We start from the raw sequence: 10,811 nt of genomic DNA, 5'->3' as shown, positions 1-10,811 counted from the left end.
CCTCCTTGAAAGGGGGTCAGAGCCCTGGCGCTTGCCCTGAGCTGGGAGCTCGCCCGCCCGCAAGGCCCCCAGGGCCTGTGCCTCCTGCATCTCCTTCCCCCACCAGCTGCTCCTCCCCATCCTTCTCAGCCTCCCCCGCGCCCTTAAATGTTGGGGCTCCCTCAAGACCTGTCCTTGACCTTCTTCCTTGTCTGCCCACCTACCATCCGGCTGCCTGTCTGCCTGTCAGGCCGGGCACTGTGGCGTCTCATCGCGGCCCCAGCCTCCGTGGTGCTGTCCAGGGTCCCACGCAGAGAGCACGCTCAGCGACCCAGAGTTCCCCTGGGAGGGGGGGAGCAGTGGAGAGAGCCGGTTCTATGTGCCACACGGGTCCTGAGCCCGGCCGGGCGGCTCAGTGGCCGACCTAAGAACCAGGAGGTCTGGGTTCAATTCCCGATCAGGGCACATGTCGGATTGCAGGCTCAACCTCCAGTAGGGAGCTTGCAGGAGGCAGTCCATCCATGATTCTCTCTCATCGTTGATGTTTCTCTCCCCCCATCTCCCTTCCTCTCTGAAATCAATACAAATATAGAGAGAAAATAAAAAGAAAGTTAAAAAAACAGGCTTCTGAAATCCTAACACTGAGCTCCTCAAGCCGAGGACAGGCTGCTCCCGAGGGGAGGGGAGCCCTGACGCAGGTGGGAGCTGCCAGGCGGCGGCGCCTCCAGGCCACGCGTCACCCGGAGAGGAAGGAACAAGGCGAAGGGGAAAGGCAAGCACGTGCCCTGGATTTTCACTTCCTTTCACAGCAAAAGCAAGCAGGCTCTCAGTCCAGGTTGTGAAGACAGCAAACAGAAACAGGGAAAGCCGGCCCTGGCTGGCGTGGCTCCGTGGGGGGCATCGCCCCTCGCACCCAAAGGTTGCTGGTTTGATTGAGCCTGGGTTTCCGGCTCAGTCCCCGGTAGGGGGGGCCCATCTATGTTACACTCTTTAAATGCAACTATCAATGGTATTTGGAAAGTCTTCAGATTGTCCATAAAGATAAGAACACGAGAATGAAAAATAATGTATATGCTATCACATGATGTATACTATATATGATATATAAAATACAATGTAATGTGATATAATCCTATATAATAAAGAGCTAATATGCAAATGGTCATCACAGCCTCACGCCCTCACACCCTCGCACCCTCGCACCGGGGCTGGGGGACCTGAGGTTGTGTCCCCCACCCGGCGGGGCTTGATGGGGGTGGGCCGGCTGGGTATGGGTCTCATACGATTTTGAGGCGCATGCAGGTGGGCGGGGACTTGACTCGGGGTCCTGCGGCACGCCCCCGATTCTGATAGGAGGGAGATTTTCATATACATTTTTACTAATTTTCTTTCATCTCTGACACTTCTATTATAGAGAAAGGGCAAATAGCAATATTAAAATATTTCCTCTAATTAATTCCCTTTTATTGTGCATGAATTTTGTGGACCAGGCCACTAGTATAATATAATATCTATAATAATAAAAGGGTAATATGCTAATTAGACCAGACGTCCTTCCGGACGAAGCCAGGGCCGAGGGAAGCCCGGGTCCCGGGTGCCAGAGGAAAGTTGGCGCCGGCAGCTGGGGGAAGGAAGGCCTACTCTGGCACGAATTCCGTGCGCTGGGCCTCTAGAGATACAATATACAAACCCAGACATGTCCCACGCAGTTTACGGAACGGAGAGAAAAGCAGGCCCCGTGGGAGAAGGTCACGCCGGACCGGCACGAAGAGGCTCAGGGGAACGTGGGAAAGGGTAGCAGATAGTAAACAACGCCCAGCGGAGAGCCCAGCCAGCCTCGGGAGCTCAGTCCTGGCGGCACTCAGGGCGCAGCCCGCAGGGCCGGCCAAGGGGACCCTAACTGGGGACTTGCACAAAGCCTGTGAGCTCAGCCACCCGGGCCCCCGCCTCTGTCGGGACAGACTTAATGGCCTGGGCTGGAGTCGCCACCAACATAAAGTCCTCTTGTTCCCCAGCGAGTTTACAAGTGTTTATGGGCCGGGCCAACCTCGGCTTTGGGGGACGGCTGCCCAGACAATGGGGCAAAGAGGCGGGCAGTTAGGACAAGGGCCCTGTGATGACGGGCACAGGGCGGGCAGAACTGAGGGCCGCTCCCCCCCTACCCCACCCCCCAGTGCCGGGCTGGGCCCTCCCCCACCTCCTTACCATGCAGCTCAGCCCAGGAGGGACCTTCCCCCCGTCCCCCCACGGACCCGGGGGGCCACACAGCATCGCGACAAGCATCCTGGGCCCGCAAGCGCCTCAGCATCAGCCTGTGCACGGAGCCCAGGGGGCACAGAACCATGGGCCAGGCCTCTGAGGACTGCCCCAGCAGCAAAGGACCCTGGGAATATCTCTGGCTCCCACAGGCCACCCAGTTGTCTCCAACGACCTGTGTGCTTCCTGGCGATGGATTGGAGGAGCGGCTCCTGCCCACGAGGATGGCCACGCGGGTCCACGGGGCGTGAGCCAAGCACACGCGGGAGCGATCCTGGCCGGGCAGACACGTGGTGCTTTGTTCCGTCTCACGAAGCTGAGAGGCTCCTGTTTCATTTGTACGCAGCCATCGTCCACTAGGAGCGTAACCTGTCCCAGGGCCTCGTGGGGTCTCATGAGGCCGCCCCACACCCTGGGCTGCTTCTCACCCTCAACCTCCCCCCGCCCCCGGGTCACAGGAACTGGGCCAGGTCCCCCCTAGCCCAGGCCCCATGCTGGCGAGTGCGGGGCTCAGGATGCTACACATTCTGCGGGAATTGGCCGTGCTGGTCAGTTTCTGAAATGGACCCTCACCTTTCCTTGCAGTGGCCTGTGGATGGTCCAAGATGCGGGCGGGAGGGGCCGGGGTGCTGAGGAAATGAGGGAGCTGCAGCTGATCCATGATTCTCGCTCATCATTGATGTGTCTATCCTGCTCTCCCTCTCCTTTCTTCTCTCTGAAATCAGTAAAACATATTTGTTCACTATTTTTATTATTATCTTTTTTTGTTAATCCCCACCTGAGCATATATTTTATTGCTTTTAGAGAGAGTGGAAGGGAGGGGGAGAGAGAGAGACATCGATGTCAGAGGGACATGAATAGGTTGCCTCCCACACAAGCCCCGACCACGGCCGGAATCGAGCCTGCAACCAGGTGCCCGCAGCTCACCCCCAGCCAGCCCAGGGGTCTCTGAGACCCCGCAGGCCTGATGAGGGGCCACACAGCTCAAGGTCGTGGCCCTGCTGCTCTTCAGTCTCCCAGCTCTGAAATGCAGCCTGGTTTCCAGGGTAAGGGCTCCGAGGGCGAGGCCGTCACCTTCCTCTCCCGGCCCCTCGGACACCAGACACCGGACACCGGGGCCCTCCTGGCTCAGCAGCCTCAGCCCAGCCAGCTTCTCTGTCCACAGCTCCAGGGACACACAGCCCGCTTTCCCTCCAAACTGACTGGCTCGGGACCCGCCCCTCGCTAAGCAGGCCTTTCGCTCCCCGCTCTCCGCTGTCCCCGCACACGCTTCCCGGTCCCTGAGAGAGAACAAGGGGCTCCCGTCCTCTGTGGGTGACTCCCCAGGAGTCCCTGTGTGGGGGGAGGGGAGCCTCCCTGAGGGACCCGCAATGGGCAGTGCAGTGAGGGGGGCCGGGGCTGGGCTGTGCTGGGGCCAGTGGTTGGCCCATCACTGGCCAGGGACAGTCTCCCAGAGGTGCTGATGGACAGGCCCTGGAAGGGCCCAGCACTTCCGGGAACGGGACCCCCTCTGTGAGGGGACACTGGCCCGGGGCTAGAACAGGGACACGCCATCGAATCCCTGGGAGGTTTCCACAGCACATTGTGTGCCCAGGGCCGACCACCCCGCGGGCAGAATCGTGGGGCGAGCGTGGCCTCCACTGAGCCAGGTACCCTCGAGGAGCCTCCGTTCCTCTCACCTGGGAATGGGGACAATGACAGCGCCACGGGCAGTGAGGGGAAATGATAGATGCGCCTTTTCACGCCCTTTCTCACCACGGGGCCCAGCGCCCTGAGGAAAGAAACAGCCTGCTTGTGGGTGTGCCCTGCCCCTGGGCCCCCAGCCACCCCAGAGCTGAGGGGTCCCCTTCTCAGTGCCTGCACCCCAATCCTGGGCAGCAGGATGCGGAGGGGCAGCCAGCTGGAGGCACAGGCAGGGTCTGGCAGAGGCAATGCCCTGCCCAGTGCCGGGCTCTGTCCACTCAGGGGGCGCCCAGGAGGGACAGGCCGTCCTCATGGTCTGGAGCAGCTAGCGGGTGGCGGGGCTGGCCTTGGGCCCTGGGTCTCACTGGTCGGACCAGCGGGCTCCTCCCCACGGGACACAGCTCCCCTGGCCAACCCGCCCCCCTGCAGCCCACCCACTAGGGTCCTCCCCACCTAATTAGCAGGCGAGTCCCGCCCGGGAGAGCTGAATGGTCCCTTCTGCTGGGGCCTCACAGTGTCCCTTTGTGGCGTCAGCCTCCCGCCTGCCCGCCCGGCTGAGCTGGGTCCTCAGCTGTTTACTCGTGGGCAGTTCTGACTCGGCCCCAGCGCCCACCTTCAAAGCCGCCATCAGAGCCCAGGGGGGTGTGGGCCTGCGTTTTCCTGAGAAAAGTGTCTAGAAAAGGGCAGGGCCGGGCCGCAGACAGGCCGGGCTGGCTGCCCGCAGGGGGTGTGCCCACCAAACCGCCTGCTCTGGAGGTGGGAGGGCAGCCAGCCAGCCGGGCCGGAGGGAGCCTGCTGACCAATGGGCCGGGCTCCTGCAGCCCAGCGCTGCCCACACCCCAGTGCTCCCCAAGGACCCAGTGCTCCCCAGCCTGAGACAGAGCAGCTAAAGAAGGCTCCCCAGGGCTGCTCTGCCAGACCCGGCCGGCCAAGGCCCTTCCCACCGCCAGAGCCCAGGCTGTGCCAAAGGGCAAGCTAGCTGGTGCTCTCTGGAGAGAGCGACCCCCGGGTGGGCTGTGGCTGGGGCACAGGCAGGGGACGGGCCAGGGGGAGACCACCTCCCCCACCTGGAACCGGCTGGGGGCCTGCTTACCACCCTGCTTACCAGCCCGACCACTCAGGCTGGAGGCCTCCGGTCACTGCTGTTGCCTCCACCCCACAGACTGGGCTGTCTGGGCAGCAGGCTCCGCGGGCCAACCTCAGCTCCCACCTGGAGACAGAGCGCTCTGTCTGCCCTGTGGGGCCTGGGTCTGCCAGCACCCACTCTGGGCTGCGGGCGGGTGCAGGGCTGCGGGAGCGGCCATGGGCGTTTGCTTTGACATTTTCCAGTTTCCTACAAGGAGCACATTTAAGAGTTTATTATCACCAGCACCATCATCATCTTGTACAAAACACATTGCATTCCCGGGGCAGTGCCAGGCCTGGGCGGGCTGCCGGGGCCCTGCACCTCCTGCACCGACAGCCCTGGCAAACTCGCTGCCGCTCTGGGTCCCGGAGAAAAGCTTTGCAGACAGCGCCCCCTGCTGTCCCTAAGCGCTGGGCTCTGCGCCTGCCAGGAGTTCTGGTGCAGGGTTGGCTGGGTTACCCCGGGTGCTGGATCTGAGGGGTGAGGGACAACCGGCCACAGCCCTGCCATGAGCCCAGAGGCCAGAGCCCCTCCACAGAAATGGGGCCTCCCAGTGTGAGGAACTGATTTTAGGGGAAACTGAGTCACAAGAGGATCTGAAAGCTCGAGTGGGGAGGGGGAACCTCACACATCGATGGCGGCTTTCCCTCCTCGGGGCCCTGGGCCGCTCCTCTAAGGGCTCCCGGGATGCTGAGCCCCAGAGCCCCATGCTCCCTGCCTGGGGCCAGGCTCACCGGAGTCAGACAGAAACCCCCCCTCCCCCTCCAGAGACCAAATCAGCCACGGGGGCCACTCTTTAAGAGACAGTGGCCTTCCTGGCTCAGGGGTTGACCATCGACCTGTGAACCAGGAGGTCAGGGTTCCATTCCCAGTCAGGACACAGGCCCGGGTTGTGGGCTCCATGCAGGAAGGGGGGCGTGCAGGAGGCAGCTGATCAGTGATTCTCTCTCATCATTGAGGTTTCTGTCTCCCTCTCCCTTCCTCTCTGAAATCAATAATTTAAATATTGAATCAATAATTCCAGTATTTTAACCCCTTCCCCGGCAGAAACGTGTATACTCGTTTTCACAAAATGTTCTTTTTCAGTCGTCGACGAGTATACTAAGAAAATATGGTAAAAAAAAATATGGTTTATAGGAAGACGAGTTACAAACTGTTTTCATAACCAGCATCAAAAATACTATATAGAACCAAAATAAAAAAATTAGTCTGAAAAAGAAACGTTTTTAACAAAAAAATTGTTGGGGAAGGGGTTAAAATAATTTTTTAAGGCGGTAGAAGAGATTGGGGACTCCCTTTCCATCTCAGGGAGGAAGGTCTTCCCCACTCCCCTTGGGAAACGCCACCAAGACCAGGCGCCACCGGGGACCCCACTGCATTTACGCGGGAGCCGGAGCTGGGGTCCCAGCGAGCAGGCGGCCTTGCCCCCCCTCTGCCCTGCTCACCCCCTCTGCCCTGCGCCCCAGCATCGTGATGCAAATCATAAAGCCCAGCTGTTTCGTTAACGATTTGAGGGACTGGACCGGGCACAGGGGGTTGCAGGGGAGGAATCCTATTTGCAAGTTAATCAAAGGAAGGCTGGGAGCTAGTGCAACTCCGAGCCAGTGCACCTGCCGCGGACGGCCAAGCTCTGAAACACATTGTAAAGTCCCCCTGAACCGACTAAGCGGCTCCTACGTGTGTCACATCCTTCATGTGAACGGCTCCTGGTGGTGTCGTCAAGAATCCAGCCCCAAGTTAGAGCCGAACTGGAAAGCTTTACACACCCGAGCTTCTCAGCCAAGTTCAAGACAAGGGAGCAGCCCCCCAGCACCACCCCTGGGCTGCCTCCGGCCTTGTCCAGCCCACTGGGGCCCAGGGCCCCACCACTTTCTAATTCAACAATCGGCTGCCTCCTGCACGCCTCTTACTGGGGATCCAGCCCACAATCCAGGCATGTGCCCTGACCGGGAATCAAACCCTAACCTCCTGGTTCATGGGACGATGCTCAATCACTGAGCCATGCCAATCCGGCTCACTACTCACCATTTCAATGACCTAAGGCAAGTTTCTTTCTCTCTGAGCCTCGGTTTCCTCATCTGTGAAGTGGTATCTGACATTCCATGTCACGTGTCTTATAAAATGTCTAGCCCCCACAGACATCCAACCAGAAACCCCCACCCAGACCCTCCTGTCACCACCGGCTCACACATTTAGCCAGGAGCTCCGTGCTGCCGAGGTGACTCAGGACCCAAGGGTGGCAGGGAGCAAGTCCCCGACAGAGCAGCCCACCTCGAGGACCCTGTCCACAGAAACACCCAACCGCGGCTCAGTCGCAAAGAACAGCGGCCACAGCTTTATTCAAGAGCGAAAAGCTGGGCCTGGTCCCAATGTGCCCCCATTCGCAGTCACAGCACCCGTGGGCGCACCCACAGGAAGCCGGCACAGCAGGTCTGCACAGAGAAGGCGAACGCCGCGAGTGGCGGGGGTCACGAGAGACGCTTTTCAGCGTCTGTTCTTGCAGAGACCACAGAAACGGAGCTGCTTAGAGACAGGAAGTCACAGCAAGCAGAGCACAGGTGGTCAGCACGCTGCACGCTTCCAACGGCATGCTGCCCACAAAACGGACATTTTAAATATAAGCTTTATTTTAAATTTAAAGAAAAACTGAAAGAGTATTTTTTACAAATTATACCAACACTGAAAATATAATTTGGGAATGTTGAACATTAATTCTCAATTCAAAATAATGACACATCTTGGTGTTGGCTAATGTAAAGTTTATTTAAACCTAGTACTTTATATAAGCTTAACCATTTCAACCTTCCTAAAATTCAGTGATTATGATTCAACTTTACAAAGTTAAAGCAGTCTTCTATGTAAAACCTCATATAACTTTTTGAAATATAATACATTTACACCAGCGAGAAAATGATAAAAACCTGTAAAAACCACACGGGACTTGCTGAAAAGGCTGCCTACATACAGAGGGAGCATCTCACCTCAGCACACACACGTGACCAAACAGACGCCCGCACGTTCTCTTACACAGCCACCTGCGTGATTATAAATGCCGCTCTAGCACGTATGAACTGAAAAGAACATATTTAAAAAGGTCCTTGAAGACAGAGGAGTGGAACGTGCCCGCACTGAGAGCAGCAACGCAGAGGCTGTTATGAGGATGTGGCCAAGCTGCCAGCCCAGCTGGCTCCGCCCCCAGGGCAGCAGGCCCCGCCCCCAGGGCAGCAGGCCCCTCAGAAAGACAGGATGGTCTTATTGATGATCTCCACGGCCTCCTGGACCTCGTCCTCCTTGATGACCAGCGGAGGCGCGAACCTGATGATGTCGCCGTGGGTGGGCTTGGCCAGAAGTCCATTATCTCGAAGGCGCAGGCACACCTTCCAAGCATCGTAATCTAAGGAGAGAGGCCCACAGCGTCTGGTCAGAGGGAAAGGCTTCAGCCCTCGCTGCAGGTGCCTGGGCAAGTGCGGCCGCAAACGGCTCCTGTCCCCTCCAGCAAGACGGCGCGGCTGCACACCCGGTCCTGCTCTTAAAAGAGCTACCTGTCGGCCAGCGCAGAACCAGGCTTGAGTGGCCGAACCAGACATACGGTTCTTGTTAGTTTTTCATGAAGAAAGAAAAAGAAGAAAAACAATCCTGTGCGGGACAACTGTACCAATTACACGAGGAACCAGCACAGAAAGAACGAGGTGAGGCACCGACTGTAACGGGCACAGGGTGAGCAAAGCCCCAAACCCAGCGACCACCACGCCCTAAAGGCTTGTGGGCGAGGCGCTCATCATCTGAGAGCCTGGTATCAGCCCCGCCTCGCTCAGGCCTGGGACCCAGACCATCCCCTCCGCCTGCGGGCCGGGGCGAGGCTCGGACCGACGTCTATAAAGCCTCAGGTGGTTCTGAAAGGCGGGCAAGGCTGACAGCACCTAAAGCGTGATCACCAGGAAGCCCAGCCAGGAGCTACGGGGCCACAGGCTTCATCAGACAAACAGCAGTCGGGGCAGCCGGCTGCTTCGTCCTCCTGGTCGCTCATGTCACCGCCGTCCCTGCAGCCTCTGCGGGGAGGTCACAGCGGACAGAAACGGGCAGCAAGAGGCAACTCAGGCAAAGTGCGCTACGAAGACCTAACAAAAAGAGAGCCAATCTCCCAGCACCGCCCCACTAGCCGTGGGCAGAATAACCAGCGTCTTCAAGCACAAAAGCAGGTCGGGTGACGTCAATGTGCCTTCGCGCGGGAAAGACCTGTGTTTCTACGACGTTACATGAATCAGGTGACCCTCAGCCTAAAAGAGCCGGGCACCAAGCGGCCAGGCAGCCATCTCAGAGGAACCCAGACGCCAGATAAAATGCTGTGTTGGCTCTTCCTGCGAAGACAGTGCCTTCCGCCCGGCCGCGTGCTCAGCAGCTAGAGCATCGGCCCTCGCACCGAAGGTCAAGGGCACGTACTGGGTTGCAGCCAGGAGACGTCTCTCACAGATGTCTCTCCCCCGCTTTTCCGTCTCCTCCCACCTCCCTCCCACTCTAATACCTTCGGGTGAGGATTCATGAAAACTAAAAGGGAAGAGTGCCCACCCGAGCCAGTGTCGCCCTGCACGCCCACCTTTGGTTTCCCGGATGACGATGGCGTTGAGCAGCCCCTTCCCGCGCACAGCGGTCACGATGTCCGAGGGCAGCTTCATGAGTTCGTTCCGCAGGAGGGCGCCCATGCGGTCCGCATTCTCCGCGAGGTTCTCTTCTTCCAGGACCTGCGGGGAAATCCGCCCGTGGCGTCAGCCGCTCCGCGGAGGGCATGTGGGCACACGCAGGAGGCGGTAAGGCTGACATTCCCCAGCCCCGCCCAGCTGCCTCCTAACTGAACACATGCGGCAGACAGAACCGGCCTTCGTCACACTTCCACCACCAACCTGATATTATGGCAAAACACGGGGTAAAATGTGTTGAATACAACTAATGGAGTTTCTTATTCGTTGAATAAACCAATGGACTAAACATAGTTTAGTTTTTTAACTGCAATAGAGTTTCATTCTTTTTTTCTCTAAAAAGTCCACCTTAGGGATTATATAATTTTATGTAATAAATCTGAGTGTTCAAATACACACTTAAAAGCGCGAGGCGCATGAAGCCAGAGGCCTGATGGGCTCTGGGAGGGCCCTCCAGTGCCCACAGGACATCGCCTGGGCAATATGGGTGGCGATGCCCGCGGGAGGCCTGTCTCTGAGCCTGGCCCCGAAAGCTCCCTGCTCCCGGGCTGTGACACCACGGTTCACAGTCCGTCACCGTGACCCGACCCAAGGGCTGGGCGTGCACTGCGTCCGGCTTTACCTCGAGGGCGGCGATGGCCACGCGGCTGCCCAGGGGGTTGCCTCCGTACGTGGAGCCGTGCTCCCCGGGTTTGATGGTCAGCATGATCTCGTCGTCACACAGCACCGCCGACACCTGGGAGAGAGAATCAGGGCTGCCCAGCCACTCCCCACGCACACTCGGGGGCCTGCACGCCGGGAACAGGCATTCCCGAGCCCACGGGGAAGCGGACGTGAGCTTCAGCAACAGGACTGCCCGTCCGCCACCTTCACTGCGGGACAAGCCCGCACGCCCTCGGCGCCACCCAGCACCTGGCACACGTCACCCGGCACCTGGCACACGTCACCCGGCACCTCACACGTCACCCGGCACCTGGCACACGTCACCCTGCACCTGGCACACGTCCACAGCACAAAACAGCAGCATTGGGACCAAGACGCCAGCTGCTTCTGCAGTGACTGAGTGAGATTCT

At 58.9% G+C, this 10,811-nt stretch overlaps 1 protein-coding gene across 2 annotated transcripts in view; it reads right to left on the bottom strand.

Annotated features, from left to right (window-relative positions):
* Positions 1–7,786: 7,786 nt before the first annotated feature.
* Positions 7,787–10,811, bottom strand: part of OAT (ornithine aminotransferase) — a 14,616-nt gene continuing 11,591 nt past the window's right edge. For both annotated transcript variants that reach the window (XM_015557184.1, XM_006754942.2), the window contains 3 exons: positions 10,361–10,474; positions 9,639–9,783; positions 7,787–8,438 (listed from right to left, as the gene is read on the bottom strand). In XM_015557184.1, coding sequence (XP_015412670.1) covers positions 8,278–8,438; positions 9,639–9,783; positions 10,361–10,474 — 420 coding nt within the window. In that variant the 3' untranslated portion in view covers positions 7,787–8,277. The remainder of the gene's footprint in view (positions 8,439–9,638; positions 9,784–10,360; positions 10,475–10,811) is intronic.

Source organism: Myotis davidii, unplaced genomic scaffold (assembly GCF_000327345.1).
Source record: "Myotis davidii unplaced genomic scaffold, ASM32734v1 scaffold72, whole genome shotgun sequence".
In the NCBI taxonomy this organism is placed as follows: Eukaryota; Metazoa; Chordata; class Mammalia; order Chiroptera; family Vespertilionidae; genus Myotis; species Myotis davidii.
The sequence above is the reverse complement of the archived record's forward strand: the minus strand, read 5'-3'. Positions and strand labels throughout refer to the sequence as shown.